The 19,581-nt window shown below is 45.5% G+C and overlaps 1 protein-coding gene across 1 annotated transcript; it reads right to left on the reverse strand.

Annotated features, from left to right (window-relative positions):
- Positions 1–274: 274 nt before the first annotated feature.
- On the reverse strand, positions 275–19,378 carry FAM174B (family with sequence similarity 174 member B). Its single transcript, XM_413878.7, has 3 exons — positions 19,066–19,378; positions 10,686–10,817; positions 275–4,061 (listed from the first exon to the last, which is right to left on the reverse strand). Exons 1-3 carry the CDS (start codon positions 19,341–19,343, stop codon positions 4,058–4,060), a joined length of 414 nt encoding a protein of 137 aa, XP_413878.1. The 5' UTR covers positions 19,344–19,378; the 3' UTR covers positions 275–4,057.
- Positions 19,379–19,581: the final 203 nt, after the last annotated feature.

Raw genomic sequence — 19,581 nt, forward strand, 5'->3', positions numbered from 1 at the left:
AGTACTGATATCTTCACTATTGCAGAGATGTTTGCTTTTTGAATCCAGATGTCAATCTAGTGTATTGACAGGGAGTCTGTGCAACTAAATGTGTTTCTCTTCTGTGCTGTCACAACCTGTTTCTCTCCTTGTCACGCTCTGCTTCAGGCTCAGTGTACAAAGGGGTGTGCAGCTCTCTGTACCGAGGCAGTGTGCAAGGCACTCTGAACAGCAGTGCACTTCAACAAACAACAGACCCTTTCCCATCCCCTCCCTAAACACAACAGCACAAGGAGAGGTTTCAAGAACATGTTTAATGATGGCAGTTTCTACTGAAACATGAGATGTCCATTCAAACTTGTCTTACCAATTTTTCTTATATATAAAAAAAAATGAACAAACAACTTTTGGTCACAACAACAAGTTCTCTTAAAACACTTCTAAACAAAGTTCAAGCAATTGCACAAAACAAAACGCATGGTCCTGATAACCCCTCACACAAAGACTGCAGCAGCAGAAAGTCATCTAACAAAAGGAAAAAAAAACCTTAATGAAAAAGCACAGTGTGCCACCCTGCAGAGATTATGCCACGTGCAGTGCTTTAGAGGGAGCAGTAATGAACAAAATGTTCAAATGCATTAGCAATTAAGTGTTCATTAGACTTCTACAAGTCGTTTGGAGCTTAGGATAAGCACTGACCTGTGTACAAGTTAGCGTGCTGAATAAGTGTCTGCAGTCATCTCCACATCTTCCAGGGAAGGGAAAAATACTACCTGTGCATTTCTGCCTTAATCCTGCAGGCAAACAAGGCACGCTGACTTCTGCAGTTGGAGTAACGAAGCTGTGATTCTGTGCAGGGTTTTCCTCCGCAGCACAGCATGCACAAAGAGGAAAGCCTCTAATTTGCTTGCTCTGTTTGACTCTGCCACTAGTCAGTGGGTTTGGTAAGCAGCGAGCAAGCTGCAGGCAGGCATCTGTAATAATGTTTCTTTTCATTTTCTGTAACAGAAAAATGCCTTTAAAATGCTCTTGAACAAAGCGAGCTCGACTATGCAACACAAAATAGCAGCAGATACTAAGACACAATCACAATCAGATTACATCTGCACTGTAAGATGCACGGAATGTTAAGGTAAAACATTCGTGGAGTGGTTAATGGTTATTCCTTTCCAATGAACTACCTCTACCTGAACTGAACAGTCCAAATTATGAAAACTATGTCTTAAACTAATTCCTACAATTAAAAAAATAGTCTTATATATACTATTAGATGAGTCACATCAAGTGCTCTTAAAATCTTAACTAAATATAGCTATAGAATATTTAACTAGACAATTTAAATCACATACAGCAACTTTTAGAGAGGTAAACATTGCCTCACATTTGCAACAGCAACTGAGCGACATCAAACAAAGGATTCAGGTTCTTTTCATGACCTCATTGAGCAGTGGGCCCTTTACTGCCACCAAGTAGCTGTTTCCCCCCCCCCCTCCAAGCACTCCTCAGCTTATGGCAGGTGGTTTGGGACCTCTCTGAGGAGCCAGCTGAGCACCTCTATCGTCAACATCTGAAATGCTTGGTCCCCATCCACCACTGAGATTTGTCCACCTCATAAAACAGTGGGGTTTTTAGCCACAAACGAGTGGAGCAGAGGGCCTCTGCCAGCTTAACTCTGCAAGTAACCTGAAGTTGGTGGAAATAATTCATTTCAAGAACTGACTCGCCCTTGGGAAGAAGTTACCCTTTATGCTCCTCTCATCTTTCTCCTCTGTCACTTGGTCTTGCCCCCCTTCTGTGCAGAGAGGCTTTATTCCCTCCATCCCCACCACTTCCAGAATGCCTGATGCTCAGCCTAATGAATTTGGCAGAAGCGTGGACATGAACATGTTGCCATGGTGTTTGCTCAGACAGCACAGCTACTGCCCTTCATCACCTCCTCCAGCAAATGCAAAAGGAGCTTTTAACCTAGCTTTCCTCTCAGCATCGCCACTTCTTTGACTTCAGAAGGGTTCTACCTATCTAAATTTAGTTCCTGCTTTTTGAAGTACTTCAGTCCCGAAGAGACACGCTATTTCCTTCAGAATCATCCAGCCTGAATCTGAAATCTGTTTTACCAAAGTGGGGAAGGATTCTCCAGCTTTCACCTCAACCTGCAGCACTGCTCGACCCACCGGTACTTACATGTTATGCCATCCTGGAGACAACTTGCTCGGCCTCACCATCAGCTCCTCTGCTCTCACTTAGTAGCTGACATGAAATATTGCTTAGTAACAGTACTGTGGGATGACACAAATTCATTCCATGAATGAAAATAGCAAAGCATTTTTATATTGCCTTGATGACTAACGGTAACACGACAGCCTCCCGTGGGATTTTTCCATGCCAGCTGAGTGGGATGCTTGCAAAGCCTTTGCTAAGTCACAGTTATGGAAAGCAAGCTACATTATGGGAGCTACTCTGATGAAAGCACAAGGCTGCTGGGGAAAAGAAATTCCCCTTCTCTTCCTCTTATGGACTGCAGGGCCCAAGGGAACCATGCAGAACTAGCATAGGTTATGGTATCATGACAAAGCAGTTTAGTGTTCCCAGCAATCCTCAATTCCACCAAAAAAAGAAAGGCAACTCACTGCAAGGATGGTTCTGTGCCAGATAGTCTCCTTGAAGGGTTGTGACTGTAGGAGTAAGTCAAGCAAACACTGGGACAACCCTAAGACAAACAGAAAATGTGTGGTTCCCAAGGAGAGCGAGGTTCTCCAGGCAGCTTCAAAACCTAAAGTACAAAGGTATTGAAGCGTGCAGCAGATGAAGAGTAAACGTGTCGAAGAGATATCTGAGCTGCATCTGTGGTTACTCTAAAGGAAAACCACAACGTGAAGAAACAAAACCAGTTAGGTTTGCCTTTTCTAATGACTGCCTGGAAAGTATACATGTTTGTGGTTTCCTTAGCCTGATCCATCCAGATGCAGCTTTTATTGGTGTCCTCCCACAGCTCTGACCTCTGCAGCATGAAGCATAGCAGGGAGTAATGGTTCAAAATGCATCCTTGAGTTTAATGGGATTTGCCAAGCAGGTGGTAAGGGAAAACTTCCAGTTTTTTTTACAGATTAAGATCCCTTACGTAAAGCTTCCATGAAATATAAGTGGTGGTCTTTCTGCAATCGAATCATTCCATGTGAGGACTTATTTTGCTTAGAAAAAAAGGTAATACAGATGATTGGTAGACAAGTTACAGTAAGCATAGGACACACAACAGTACAAAACACTTGAACTCCCCGTGGAAGGGCAGAAAATTACAAAAATAGATCTTTTTTTAATCCAAGATTGTTGTAGTTTAGGGCATGTCTGATTCCTCCTGTTTGCCTGTGGTCTCATTTATTGTTGATCTGATCAGAGCTCCTAGGGACAATGAAAATGTCATTAGGAAAGCTTAGTGCAACTATTATGTTTAAAAAAATCAGTAGCAAGTCAAAATTTTCTGCATAAGTCAACCTCTCACCTTTTCCCCCTTAAAATCCTACACTAAACATAGTACGGCATTTCAACATGGCTTACATTTTTACCACCTAAAGTCACAAGTCACTTCTGTAAGGCCAGAAAGAAAATACCCTTCTTAATATTTAAATGTATGAACTGTTCTACAGTGAGCAAAGTCTAACAGTGACTAAAGTACTGAATTGGGAAAATAAGTCCTTGAGGCAGCTTGATTGAGTCTTCCTCTTCTTCCTCCTTCTGCGAAACTTATTTAGACCATAATGAGCTGCAAGTTAGTACACAGGGCTGAATCTTGTCGTGCTTTAGTGACACAGCAGTCCTCTTAAAGCAAGAGAGAGCTGAGTTGGCAAGGAAGGAGGAACTCCAGTCATTCCAACATAGTGGTTTGGAAATCGGGGAACTGAATGGTGACATTTTGGTCGGAAGATTTGTAGCCTGCCATACAAACAGCACCTCGAGGAGATGAGGCTTGGTTTGGTTGTAATGCTGCAGAGATGAAAGCCTCCCCTTTCACAGTTGTGGCTTCAGCAGGTCCCTCAACAGCAGAATGCCACCTGGCAGGACACCAGTGCTCCACAGAACTGCTCTACCTGGAAAGAAGCAGGGGAAATTAGTGCTTTTGTGGGTTTGCAATTAAATAGCTCACAGACAGAGATGAGAACTGATGTGCATAGTATGAGGTGGGAAAAAAAACCTCAAAGGCAATGTTATTCACTGATTGCTATCAGTCCCCCTCCAGCAGCTGATTTCCACGGTAACAATGGACACTGATATGAGGTTGCTGTTATGCCAGGAGAAGGCAGACCAAGCAAAGGAAAAGAGCAGTCACACCAGACAACCCCTAGATCCTGCAGAGCCACGGTGCAGGTCAGAGCAGGGAGCATGCACACAGGAGGAGGTTCTTGCATCACTATGAATGAAATAACGTCTTGGACCTAACAGCTTTTTTCACACCAGCACGTGTGGATTATCCACCTTGCAATGGATTCTCCTGCTGACTCCCTACTGCTTTAACTGCTTCAGGATTTAACGAGCAAATAGAAAAAAGAGAAAAAAAGTCTAAATAGAAACTTGTTATACTGTCATGCATGAGGCGAGCACCTTCCCATAGGACTGCACTGCCTGCATATCATCAGCTGAACTGGCCAGCAGAACGTGGTGTGCTCTGTAACAAGTATGAGGGAAGAGAAACTGTCCTTCAAAACCCAAACAAAAAGTGCTTTCTGACTGTGTATTTCCTCCCCTGCTGCAGATCCACAGGAAATCATAAACAGCAGCATCAAAGCTTTGGCAGCTTGTAGTATTTATGGCAAGCAGCTGACTGAGTCGGTGATTTGCACCCCCTTCAGATGAGGGTAAATGATACACCTCCATTTATACACAACCTGTCACTGCTGCTAGAAAAAAAAAAACTTTAAGCTGCTACAAACCCCAGTGCAATTCACCTAGCACCATCCATAAAGGCCCGAGGCTTTCACTTGCCAAAAATCCATTACAGCTGCTCCCATGAGAGCAAACACGTTGCTTTAACAAGCAGACAATGCCCTGCTCCATTCAGGGCTGCACACGCAGTTAGGATCTGGAAAAGATGCACTCCAAGAGAAGACACCAATATTGCAATCGTATATTTTATAGAGAGGCTCCCAGAAGACTCGAGCACATCGTTGCCGAGCCCCGCAACGGTGATGAAGATGTATTCACACAGTTCAGTGCTATCAGCACCTGAAAAGGGGTGAATCCACAACAATGTGCTCTGCCAGCCCTTTGATGCAGTGCATCTTTCCTCTAAAACATCCTGCAAGCTCTCCAAAGCCCTTTAGTCCAATGATGAGTGCATAAATGTTACTGACCTCTTCTTTCTGCCTTCCACTGCTCCTTGCACATAAATCTTTCTGCTTTCAAGAGCGCTTTGGAAGATGCATTCCTAAAATACTTCAGTGCTTTGCTGGTACTGCTGCTGTTAGAGGGAGAGGTGGCAATCCATGTGGAAAACAAACTGAGAAATTTCACTTAGCTGACAGGAGGGACAGAGGCTTCAATCCGCCCCGAGAAAAACTTGTGGCTTTCTTTCAGTTCTTATTTAGGAGTCTGACATCTGGGTTGGGAAAATTCCAGCTCTGGTATTTAAGTCCTGAGCTCTTCCTTGACTGCGGGCTCTCACGTGGAGCATCTCAGCCTGGACTCCAAAGGCTCTGCAGGAACAGTTGTGAAATTCACCCAGCTGGGCCCAGCAAGCACAGCGGGAGCAGAATGCACTGCCTCAAGCAGCTGCATTTCAGCAGGGAGAGGAGACGCTGATCTCCCAGATTACTGAAGTGCTTTCAAAGCATTCGTGTAGAAGGCACCACAGAATGTATTCAGTGCTTGTTTTCCTTTTTCTATTGAAGCTGACATGAAATCCCCCAATGAATGACGCTAGAGTTAATAAGCTTAATAACCTAACAATTTTAATTACCTTTTCAGAAACGGGTTCTTTTTGCGACTGTTCTAATCTCTTTTTCTCTTATTACTTAAAGCATTCTGCTTGCGTCGTGACGAGGGATGAATGGAGTTTATTGGGGGTGTTTGCCTGTCACCTATTCCCTTACTTTACTCTTGTTGAGTATCATGCAGTGCTATTGTGTAGGAGATGATCAAGAAGGTGAACGAAAGTGCTAATATAGCAAATAGGAGAGGAACATTTTCAAATCAAGACCTAGTGATGGGATGAGAAAGCACAGCAAAGGATGGAATTCAGCTCTCCATCTAGCTCGCTTTCCAAGATGTGCAGTAAGTGTAATCCCATCATAAAACATGAAAAAAATACCTGACAGGTGGAAAATGATGACCAGCACAGTTCATATTGTCCAAAATCAATTGGACATGGGTAACTTTCAGCCTTCTGCAGCACAGATTGAATCGGTGATCAAGAAATAAGCATTCTCTAGGTTCAGTTTGCTTTCTTTGTGTAGCTCTGTAATAATTTCAGAATAATTCTTCAACTTTTTATCCCAATGTCTTGTTCGAAACCAGAGCAAATACACCAAAAGCTATCCTCCATATTACAGAAACGTTCCCATGAAGCTTTTCCAAGAGGTGCTAATATCCAAGTGATTAGGCATCTTTGGTCTGTGACAATCTCTGATTTACACTTTCAGCCTCTTGTCACACAGAAATTGTGCTCTCAGGATTAGAGGAGCTGTTGACAGAACCATTTCCTCTGACTGCAGTAAGATTGCAAAAGGGGCATCTAATCCAGCACCCTCGAGCTTCTGTGTCTGACAGAGACAGGCAGTGGGTGGCTTTTGTCTCCATGGAAAGGACTGTATTTGGTAGAGATCTGAAGTGTCTCATTAGCTTGCTTTATGGAAGGAGGCAGCTATTCCTTGGCCCCATGGAAGCAGAGAGTGGGGGATCTATTGGGAGCCCCAAATCTTAAAGCCTCCTCAAAAAAAATGTAACAACCTTCATCCAGCAGCCCAATTTACACTGCCTGCTGTTCTCTGATGCCTCATGTAAGGCTGCAAGCAAATACTTGCAAGGACAGAGCATGAAAGGAAAGAAAATTAGCTGCATGAGAACAATTGGAGAGGTATATGTGGCTTCTCCCCTGTTGCTGCTAGACACCAACTGCCTTTTAATTAGGGCTGTTTGCATTGCATGGGGGACATGGTTCAGAATCTTAATTACTCCCCCAAACACGGACATGTCAATGTGTACCTCTCAACAATCTGGAGGGGACCCCAAACAAACCAGCACAGAGTCTGCCCACATCATTCCCAGCAAAGAATTACACTACAGACTCAAAATGAGACTCTCTGAGCTGTTTATCAGCTTGAGAAATATGTCAATACTGAGGTAACATACTTAGTGTTATGTACAGGAGGCACCTAATGTCCTGGTAATCCAAGGTCAGCCCTTCAGGAGTCCCATTGCTGCCATGCAGGTAGCAGCCCTATGAATCTGAAAGCACATAATTGTCCTAGAGCCCACGAGTAACATTTGAGCTGAACGATGCTCATAGTCTTTCGTGGTCCTACTGCATTGCGTTCTGGAAACCTCATTCCATTTCCACTATGTTTTAAATATATTTATGGTGCTTTCCTGGTGGAAAGCGTTGGGCAAAGGCCATAGCAAGTCACAGCTTTCTGGAGAAAGGACTCTTCTCCTCGTACTTCTACAGCTTTTAAATCACCAATGAACAGCTCCAAAGAATACAGCTGATTTTATATGACTTTCTGGACCAGGAAGACTTCAAAAATGCTAGGTTTCAGTGACAGAAAGTTGGTTTCTGCAGTAGATGTGGCAGTGCATATGTTACAGTATTGAGTGATGTGCCCAGCCAATAGGCTTATCTTTCCCTACCAGCATGTCATGAGGAAATAAAGAATTAAAAAAAATCAATCAGAATGACACCTCTTGGTCAGCCATAGCACTGCACCAGCAGATCCTCCCATAGCACTGGGCTGAATGAGCTTCAGCCTCTTTGAAAGCAATCCCTGCGTTGATACGGTCACAGAAGAGCTTTATGTGATACAGCACCTTGCCAAAATCCCCACGCCAGGAACTGGTAGCATAGACAGGGGCCAGAAGTCTGCTGTACCATAGGCCAAGCGAGTGCTGCTGCTAGGAGGTTGATTGAATAAATCCAAACAACTGATAGTGACTGCTGGCAAGTAGGCACCTTCATTTGAATATAAAAATAAACACATAAAAGACAGAGCACAGTACATCCTAGCCTGTGGGTACTTGTCAGGAGGCTCCTGTCGCTCCTCTGCCCCCTTCACAACTGCTTCCAGGTTGCTGTGGTTCGTTACACGCTGCTGTAGTTTAGCTAACGAGCTGAGACAGCAGCATCATGCCATTCCTTAGCACCAGCCCCAGTGACAACTGTGCGGGTTCACCTGATGTGTTTGCATTTTTTTGATATAAAGGAGAGGGGAAACAGCTTTCCTGCTGCAATAATTAACAAAGGTTCCTGTAAATCTGCAGGCACTTGCTGAACGCCTAAAACAATCCTATCACTCCAGTTATGTGGGTATCCACATTTATTTACAACTCCTTTTAACCATGGACAGGCATTAGAGATACCTCTCTTTACATGATCTTGCTGGAATCTGCCTCCAGCTGCAAAACAAAACAAAACAAAAGCCTTAGGCGGCAAAAGTTAACTATTATTCTTTGACGGGGTGGGGAATTCCAGCTTCTACCAGGTCTTCTGTTAATTCACCAAGCATTGAAGGCACATCTGAGATGCTCACTTCTTATCTTAACACAAGTGCTACAAAGGACTTCTTGACTAGTGCAGGGGGGATTTTGGTGGACAAACTTGGCACTGCACGGTTGCAAAGAGCCTTTACTGGTTAACAGGAGACAGGGACTATTTGAGATGTGGTCTCTGAGAGGCACAAAGGTATCAGGAAGCAAATGTATCTTTAAAGAAGCTTTCTGACGCTCAGTCCTGCTAAGGGGATGTCTGTAAGATGATATTCCCCTCTAGACTGAGGTAGCACTGTTTGAGCTCGAACTGTATGCCTAAAACAGCAAAGACTTCAAGAAATATGGAATTTAATAGCTGTTGTACTGTGGGGGAAAGGAGGAATTCCCACAGATGAAGAGAGGACAGGTTGGCTAAGAATCAAAACCCCCTATTGTCTCTGAACAGAGCATCACACAAGGTGAAGAGCCATTTGTACTGCAAAGGAACCCACAAACACTAAATAGCTTTTGGGAAAGCATCAGTACAGTATGTGCTCCAGGGGAGCAACATCAGATTACACGACTCTCATGAGTCAGAGACTTTCCAGCATGCTCTCCTCTTAGTTCATCTAACATTTTACTATTAGACATCTTATCCTGAAGCACTGCCATGATGGAGAATCTTCTGGTCTCTGCCTTTGGAAAATCCCTCTGATGTTGATATTGTAAGGTCACAGAGAAAGTACTCAGTTATTTCTACTTACTGAAGAGAAAGCAGGGCAGGAAAAGGAGGGCTGTTGAAGGAGGCCGTGGTGAGACAGATTTCCTCAAGTTTAACAAGGCCTGGGTCAAGCAAGCTGCTTGAGGAACAACACAACTCATAATTAGTACTGTAAACACAGAAGAGCTACAGGGAATGGCAATAGGCTGTCGAGGACTTAAAGGAGCCTTCTAATTCAGGATCTAATTACTTATGTTTAGCAGCACGACTCATGCCCTTCATTGTTTTGTAACTTCCAACTGTTGCCTGACTTTTACAGAGAAATAACACAGTTATTTTGATAACGACCAGCAGAATACGTGGTGCTGTGTGTTTTAGATGTTGGCATACAAGTGCTTAGAACAAATATGTCGTTCCCCTTTGTAAAGTTAAGAGATGGGCAACTTGAGTAAAGTCTGATAATTTTCCAGTTAGGAGTTGTCAAGATCTGCATTTTTATAATTAGAAAAGCTAATTTCAGCCAAAGAGAGACAGATCTTAGAGTAGGCCATATTTGGTTATGAATGCAACTCAAGAGCTGCATATTGCTTGATGCAAATAAAAATAAGAGGTGCAGATACCCTCATGCCATAAATCAGTGTGCAACATCATTACATGCTGAGTGTCTGCAATAAATCTCAGGTCCAGAATAGGCACCAAAAGGTTTGGGTTGTCACATTGCTTCTATCTCAGAAGAGACACAAACACATTTAGGGAAAGTTTGTTGCTAAGGGATAACTGCTGCAACATTAGGGAGTGACCACAGTCCTTCCTCTGTCACAGAACACCACCACAGCACATCTGAATCCAGAGGTCAGTGCAGATTTGCCAGTGTTTCCTTCTCTGGCATACTGCACTGACAGTGTCTGGAAAAGCAGCCCTCGACACACAGTCCTCTATCTAGAATGCATTTAGGCACTGTGAGTGCACAGGAATGATTGCCGACAACTGCCGGAGAGGGGAAGTTCAGTCTGTTAAACCTTGTTAGCTATGTGGAGCATGTGTATCCTACTGAGCTGCTCTGCAAAGGAAAGAGGAGGGCAGAGAGAGCCTCGGGGTAGCAAAGCGGTTATTATAAGAGAAGGAGAGTACGGAGCAGATGTGTGCTGAGAAACTAGGCACAGGAGCTGTAAAGGAGAGTGATAAGGCTCAGACAAAGTGAAAGGGAGACAGTGATTGCTTCATCTCTGTCAAGGAGGCCCAGCAGAGAGGAAAGAACAACCTTTCCTAATAAGAGCTCAGTAGCAATTCTGACTGGATGGGCTTGCAGCCATACCTGTATTTCACATCAAACACTGTTGAGTCTTCATCCTCATCATCTTCTTCATTCAGAGGAGCCATTTCTACCCGCTCAGCTGGAGTGGTGATTATGTCATACTTCCTGGTCTTCTTAATCCTCTTTCCTGACCTGAAACAACAGAGGTGAGGAGGTTAAGGTTCATGTCTATACAGTATTCCTTAGAGGATAAAGCTGTTTTCTGAAGACACAAGCCCACCAACATTGAATCGCCAGTCTGTTTAAGACCTCCCCAGACACAAAGGCCACGGAGCCAGTCTGCATCCTGTCCTCCTGTTGCCTTTCCAGGGCTCCCATTTGTGCCTGTCAGCGTACAGAACCATTTCCTGTCAACTGCAATCCAGATCTATGCCAGTTTTTCTAGGTGTTGACAATCCAGAGATCATTTGGCATCCAGGGCTAGCACCGAGCAGCAGTCCACTGCTTCCTCCTGCTGCCATGCTCAGTAAACAAGGCACAGGCTTAATCAGCAGAAGCAACCAGTGGTTTAGAGAATGTGTTTAAATAGGAAAACTCAGGTTAACTCTACTGAGATGAGAGAATTCTGGGTAGGATTCTAAGGAGCGAAGGGGTTGGTTATATTTGGGTACAAACAACCTGATCTTCTTTTCTTGCTATGAAGCCTGGCTCGAGGCTTCTCCAGCAGAACCCCTTCGCCTTGTCTGAGAAGTTCTGTGCTCAGTGCAGTGCAGGTGCAATGACAAATAATCAGCTGTGATTTGCAGCTAACTGCACCTGTCACCTCCCCTCCCACAACAGCCTCACGTTCCTTTTGAAATGGAGATAGTCAAGTGCCCGCACATCCCAGGATTTTGTAAGATCCATTTTCAAATACCTACTTTCAATGAACAAACAACTGGCACGAGCCTTTTCAGCTAATGCCCTGCCCCTAGGTTTGAATTGGGTGGGTCCTTTTTACTTCACCTACTTCTCCAGTGTCTATTAGGAAGGCTGCACTGCTTATGTGTGAATCCAGCTTCACGATCATACACCGAAGAAGGTGTTGATGTGTACAGCCTGCCTTCAGGGAGCAAGGACAGTGTTTTTGCAGAATTTTTCCTTTAACCTTTAATAAAACAGAACTGGCAACTGCCAAGCATGAGCTGGTGCAGGCACAAGCAAGCAACCCCTAATTTCTGGTAATCACAGCTACTGCTCAGAGCAGGTCAGGAGTGTGCTTTCACTGCCAAGAAGCCTTGCCCTGGCACGTTGTGCAAAGCGTGTTGGATTCAGCACTGCCATTTTTGCATCAAGAACAAATGTTTTGTAAAGAGTTACACAGCAGGGAGATCCGACGTGTAGCCATTACCAAAGAGACTTGGACTTGGAGCTGTGCAGGGGTCCCTTCTGGGCTAACCGCTCCAGCCTCAGTGCCTCTGCCTAGTATGGCTTTTGGCTGTTAGTCTGAGGCTGAAGAAAGAGGTCCCATCCCTTGGGATGGAGGTGTTTGCATTTCCTCCCTGTTTGGTTGCAACAGAAGACAGACGTCTGTCAGCCAATGCTTACAGCAGTCTGTGCTGCTGTATCTCACAGGGCACAGGGCGGCCTGTGCCACTACTGCTGCTGGTGAAACAAGCCATTTTATATCCAGTACAGTAGGATTCTTAACTTAAACACTTGACTTTTTTTTTTGAAAGCACTTGTCTGTATTATTCTATTTCTCAGCCAAGACCCAACAGCTAAGTGATGCAGGGAGGTCTCAACTTACAAGTAATGCATTGCTTTTACAGGAATCATTTACTCACGCTGTGAAGCATAAACACACACGAAAGCTAACCTGTGTCTACCTGTCAGAACCAACGAAGCGCAGGCTTAGCACTTGGCCTTATGTCTGCAGATTGCAAGAGCTTTCCATAGGTTCCCAATTTAAGAGCCTACTTGAATATCAGGCCCACGTTAACGAGAGGCAGCCTTCCTCACTCCCTTCTTATTCTGCAGAGTTCATCTTAGAACAGTAACACTGGAGCGTCTGAAGCAATTACTGCAGAATAGCTATCTTTAGAAATGGCAAGCTAGAACCCTTTAGCCTCCAGCAATTAATTAGTCTATTTGGGCTCCATTTTAAAGGGGACCTGGAGCAGAACTCGCTGCACAGTTATCTCTTAATCCTCTGTAACCCACACTTAACCATAGCATTCATTTAGAAAAGGGAAGCAGTTGGTTTTGCTGGTTTTTTGGCTCAGCCACGACAATCATTTTGCCCAAAAGGCAAATGATTTTCTCCACAAATTCGACACCATTTTACCTAACTAATCTATCATGAATCCGTGCTTTGTGGCGGTCACTTTTCTCACACTGGCCCATTTGGACAACTCCCCTGGGGTTCCCCAACACCACAATCATTACCCAGGCTTACTTTGAAGGAAAGCATTAGGTCTCTCCCTGTACACACGCAAAACAAGCCTGTCCGTTGGGAAACTGCTGCACATGAAAACTGCTCAGCGTCGGTAGGATCCCTTTAATCATTGGTGTCGGCAATGCGAAAGGAAAAGCACTTGATCCAGTGGGTGGGACCAGACAGTATCTTTTGTCTGCAGGCAGACAGCAGCGTCAGCAGAGTAGCGCAGGGAGGAACTACAGAATACGAATGTTTCATGAACTTTTGAGACCTCTCAGGTAGGATGAGGATACGTCAGGCCTCGTGGGTCTATTATCTATGCACTTTTTGTGGTTTATTTTATTTTAAGTAAACAAGAAAGCGCTAAAAGCTGTGGCCAGAGTATGTCCCTGGCATAGCGACAACGTGACACACTCCGAGTGATTTCATTTGGGTAGAAGTGATAGTGCATGTTTCGATGCTGAAAGCTGCCTTCCAGCTCAAAGGCGTGCTGCTTCCGCTGTCCAAGTCCAGCCACCTCCTGTAACTAGGAGTAAGGGTGCAGAGGCTGCAGGGCAGGTTGGTGCTTGGGGTCACCAGAGCCTGGGATGGAAGGAGGTACTGCAGAATGCCTGCACTGTGCAAGTCCCAGCAGCTGATGCCAACAGCTCCTGATGGCTTTACCCCCAGCTCTGGAGCCGCCATACAACCAGGATAGGGTAGGAAAAAGAAGCTAGCTTTAGCCAGAAATATTAGCCTTCCACTTGAGACCCGGTATTGCTCCCACCCAAACCAGCTAGCATTAACAGAAGGCAGATTTAGCGAGTGCAAAGCTTAACTGAGACGGAATGAAGAAGAACTGATTGGACCTGACGTAGAGGCCTGCTTCCTAGCGCTCCTGAGCTATTCAGCCTCCGTGGTTCGTTCTTATTTGCATTCCCCTTGGGCTGGAACGCCTCAGGCACTGCACACCACGCTGGTGTCTGGCCTGTAAGAAATCAGATGTATTCCCTTCACCGCACAGCAAGGGGAGGGAGGACACGCAAAGATGGGCTGGAGCAGAATGCTGACTTTGTGTCTCTGTATTTTGACCCGGGGCTATTTAGATCAAGCACCAGTCACATGCAGAACTTCATCCTTCGTTCTGAGGCATCATGTGGTGGAGTAAATGCCCAAGCCAACTCACTGGTTCATTACATTACTTACGCCTCTCATCTATTTTAGTCAACAACCCTGATATTCGAAGATAATGCTTTTCTTGACCCATAGAGAGAGGTCTCTGTATTTCTGATCTACCATTTACACTTCCTGCTAACAGCTGCAGAGGTAGAAGGCCATGCCCTGGGGAAAGAAAGGAAAGGGGAAAAAAAAAAAACAACATAGCTATCCTTTCATAGTAGAATGTTTATTGAAGTCTGATTAAGCCAGCTACAACCGTCCCCCTACAAATGCACCAATGCTGTACTGGGAGCAGAATTGGGGCCAATTTATTTCCAGTACGTGAATTTCCTTAGCAGTTAAAAAATATGGAAATACTCAGCTGGGGAAACTCCAGGTCTATTAGTGGCTGATGAATTAGATCAGTGGTATTTCATTACTGTTGATCAGTCTGGGTATCTCTCTGCTCTCTGGGTGGTGCTGTACATACTGAAGTTAAACCATGAAGTTAAGCCCTCACGTGCTCTCAGGATATGTGTTCTCTGTTGCAAACCCAAGATGCTTTTTATAGCAAAGTCCTTGAGATGGAATATATGTGGCCACAAAAGCAAAGTGCCAACTTGCTTAACGGCATGGCTAATAAGAGGGATCTGATAGCCATTGGGAATAACTTCAGGAACATCTAAGTGAGACATTGCTGTGGCTCCATGAAACCCGCAAGCAATTAAAATACATCAGTCATGGTATTAGTGTGTACTTTCAAACATTACAGTACAGTCTGGCTGGATGTGCTCAGGAACTATCCTTCTTTTATAGGACAAAGCTATAGAAATGTTTATGATCTACCCAAATGCTTTAAGCCAGCGAATCCCCAAACAAGAAACAATCTATTCTCTGTTGTGACTGCTCAGAGAGCTGCAAAGAGCTCAAGACAGCATTACATGGAACCCATCTCCGTTCCTTTTGCCAATTTGCTGTTGTGCTCAGATCAAGTCTTACTAGGTACACGGCCTCTGAGACCCAGGACAAGCGTCCCACTTGTCATTCTTTTTGTGGCCTCACTAAACTGCACACAGTTTAACGAAGCTTTCCGTCTGGGGTCAGAACTCTATGTTTAACGTATCCTTTTTTCCTCCATTAAAAGTCCTTTTAACAGTGAGAATTTCCTTCCTGTTCCTGGCAGAGGTCTTTTCTTTGCTGGAGTACTCTAACTGGTTATAATATAATTAGTTCTAAACCAGTGCAACTCTCTGGGGTTAAGGCTTGGATGGCCCAGAGCCACTGCCAGCTTTTAGAACAATGGGTCTTGTATTCTGTGATCATATGCCTGAACCTTTCTCCTCAACCTAAGTAATTTATACTGGTTTTGCAATTACTGGAAAACCAAGCTTAAGATGGTATTTGAGGAAGGAACGGTAACGAAACATGTAACGTAGCAAAGCAACAAGTAACTAAATGTGCAGGTAGCTTTCCTCTAAAAACAAAGGTAAGCGGCAGCTGTTTCTAACCTGGGCTTTGTTCATGCAAGGGCACGTCAAGACAGATAGCAAACACTGTTACAGATGGTGCTCTGCACCTACAGCATTGGGTTGCTTTCAGATGGCACACTTGAGCAGATGTAACTTCTCCAGTTTTCCCAGAAGGCATATGGCTGTATGTGCTGGTAGACAGTATCTGAAACATTATGCTTCCTGGGAGCTGATCCCAAGGATTGTATTACAATGAAATGAACTGAGCTGCACCAGGACAGAAAAAATATTAGAATGTGAAGGTAGAAAAGCAAAATCCAAAACACAGATCAAGTAGTCCAACTGAACTGCAGAGATCATTCATAAGCTGTTTCAATAAACCGTGCTTTTGGGGAATACAACTTACTCAATTATTTGATTGGGAATAATGTGAAATTTGGTCTGCTGGAGAAAGGATCTTGGTTTGAGAGCATGCAGTGCCCAGAGATATATAGGAAGAAAGTTCAGAACTGGACTTGAAAAGAGTGTAGTAATAATAATATGCAATTACTGTAGCCAATTAGGCCTTGCCTCACACAGTCATCAGCAATGTGTTAGCCAGCTTTTCTGGTCCCCAGCAGCCACAGACAGAAAACTCGGATCACTCTGGGTAATTCACATTCTGAATCACACGACCATCAAATGGATTCAGAGCAAAACACTCCTAAAAGGAATGAACAGGAATCCCTGAAACGTTGTCTTAACAGTAGAGCTGGAAAGCTAGAGAAATCCATCCATCTATCTGTGCTTTAGTTAAACAACTACCACAGAGTAAATAATATATAGAGATATACATTAAAATGAAATGGTAAAAAAAAAAATCCAATGCTGGTGACAAAAATATCTGGCCACTTGATAGTTCATTTCATCTCTACAATTCATATGTGAAAGGATAATTTACTTCCAGCAATCCAGAGCAATTTCACAGTGAAGGTTTAATCAAAGATTGGATTCCAGCAAAATCTCTTTAATAGGAATCCATGACACTTCCAAAAAAAAAAAGCAATGTTTTTGACTGAGCATGAACAAAGCTCTTATCCTGGCTGAGGAAAGCTCTACATTTACTGAGGGTAAATCCCTTATCTCTTTTGCAACAGCATCTCCTCCAATCTGTTTTGTCAGCTACAAGTGTGACATGGTACAAACATACCTGTTAGTACTTTTGTCTCATTTCCCAACTGGGATAATTATTTATAAACAAGTGCTCTGCCTGATAAACGGTTTTTGAAGCCAAAAGCTTCATTTCTCTTTTTTTTTTTTGCAGGGTCGATTAAAAACACAGGAGAGATCTCAGAGGGATTTTTCTTTCTTAACACATCCTTAATGCAACATTAACTCTGACAAGTTGCATAACAATGACTTTGGCATGGGATAATTCATCTACCATTCCAATGTGACTTTAATGTGGATCTATTTCTGCTGATTATGGTATAGGGAAAGGTCTTTATAGGCTATCAGTTTGCATACTTTGGCTAGAAATATTCAGACTTATGCCGTATCTCCTTGATACAAGGTCTTGCTTTACATCCAGAAGAAACCGAGGCAGAGGGTATAAGCCCTCCAAGGGCAGAAAGACTGAGGGCTACTTATGCTTTTCATTCTGCACTTATTTATAGACTTGCTAATTCTAATGTTTGTCCATTACAACTGTATGAGGCTGAAAAGTGGTTGATGTTGATTAAAATAATTATTTTTGATATTTTACTTGCTTCTCCCGACCCACTTCACTTTAATGAGCAGATTTCATTGCGTTGCCTTTGCCAGCTACTGCAATACAGAATGGAATTTAGTTAAATGTCAATTTCTTTAGAAGAACAGCAGCTCTGATGCTCTCAGTCTCTAAGTCCACATTTAATAATGCTGCAGTTGCGAACGCTGCTGTTCCTAACACAGAATTAATTCAGAAACAGGAGAAGGGGAGAATTCAGCCGCAGCCACTGTGTAAATACAAAGGAGCTGCTTGGAAACAGAACAAGGAAGAATGTGCAAACTCCGCTTGTTCAGTCACTTCTGTCACCTCCGATGCAGCACACACCTCCTCCCAGCCCTGCTTCCTGGACTGCGAGCTGCTCCGCTTTCCAGGCGCCTTCCTGCAGCCTGCGCCTACAAGTCAGATCACTGCTAACTACTGGAAGTTTGTAATCTTCTCTGGCAAAGTTAGGAGTGAACAGGCAATAACTTCGTCATCTGCAAAACAGGAACAGCTTTTAGCACTGCATGGGGACTCTCACCACTACTCTGAGATAAATAATAACACTAACGGTGCCAAAAGGAGATTAATATTCATTTTTATTTCTGCTCCAGCAACAAGCCAACCGGAGGGCTGGCTTTTTAAAGCAATCGTGTTTAATTTGTTCTTGTTCCTCCAAGCAGGAGATGTTAGATAACAGTTCAAGGACTGTTGGCCTAACTCAAGCACGTGCCAGCACCGACCTGCTTCAGCACCATGACTGAGCGGGCCTCCTCTGGCTGCACCACACTGTGTGGACCAGAGATGATAACCAAGCAGATGCAAACCTCCGTCAAGCTTCCCGCTTCCACCGGCCCTTCTTGCAGCTCTGCGAGCCATCAGGAGCTTTTTCCCCTTTTGCAACAGCTGTGGGAACGTGCATCCACTAGCATCTACTCAACAGAACACCAAGGGGCCTGGTGAGAGAGCACTGAGCATCGCTCCAACCGATGTACTGCCATCGACTTTGGGCTGGACCTCCTCAAACCAAGCCTACCTGCTTAAGCTTAACTTAAGAAAGACGTGTTCTAGACCTGGTGCGACTTCTACACCAGGGACATCTGCATGGCCCCACCTGCAGGCACAGCATGCAGCGCTGAGGCTGGAAGGCACCTCTCCAGGTCACCCCGTCCCATACAGGCTCCCCGCGTCCACTCGGGCTGTGTCTTCATGGCCAGAGCCTCGCAGGGCGGCCTCCTTCACAGTAACACAGCAAACTGTTCTCTTACATTTGGATGGAACGTGTTGACCGCGTCTTACCTGGTCTGTGGGCACCGCTAAGAGCTGGGATCCATCTCCTTCACACCAGGTGACCTGTTATGATGCCTCACTGTCTCACCCACCACAGTGACGTGAAACAGAGCGAGGACCTATCCACACCACGCCTCCAAATTGAAACCCCATCTTTTTTCCTTCCAAATCAAAGTAGAGCGCACTGCAGGAAAACCTAATTCCGAAGACCGCGGGGCCTCCCAGAAGTTCCACAAGACGCTATTAACCCTTCCCTTTTACCTGCGGTCCGGCTCGAGAAAGCAGCTGAGCGGCCCATCCCACCGCCCCTTCCCACACAGGGCCGTCCGCGGCAGCCCGAGGCCCTTCCCCGGGGAAGCGGGAGCCGAGGGCCGGGCTGCACCTGCCGCTCCCTACCTGAAGACGCGGAGCAGCAGGCAGGCGATGAGCGCGGCCGTGAGGGCGCAGGCCCCGATGACGGCGGCCTTCAGCGCGGAGAGGTCTCGGAGCAGCGCGGGCACGGGGTTCAGCTGGGCCCGGCTGTGGTTGCCGGCCGCGCCGTGCGGCTCGGCGGGCAGGCGGCTGCCGTTCACCGGGCTGACCGCCACCGCCGGCGGCTCCCGGCTACCGCGGGCTTCCGGCAGCGAGAGCAGCAGGCAGGCCGCGACCAGCAGCAGCGGGCCTGGGGAGCGCATCCTGCCCGGCTACGGCCGCCACCGCGCCGAGCCCCGGAAGGCAGCGGCGGCCCGGCCCGGCCTGGCCCGCCTCCCGAGCGGCACCGCCTCCCGAGCGGGAGAGGCCCGGCCCCGTTCCCCGCTCCCCGTGCCGCCCCCCCGCGCTCCGGCGGCGCTGCCTGCGGCTGAGGTGCGCGTTGTGTCCCGGTGGGGGTTTGTCCTCCGAGCTGGGGTTGTGCCCGCCGCAGGGGTCCTGAGC

Source organism: Gallus gallus, chromosome 10 (genome assembly GCF_016699485.2).
Source record: "Gallus gallus isolate bGalGal1 chromosome 10, bGalGal1.mat.broiler.GRCg7b, whole genome shotgun sequence".
Lineage (NCBI taxonomy): Eukaryota > Metazoa > Chordata > Aves > Galliformes > Phasianidae > Gallus > Gallus gallus.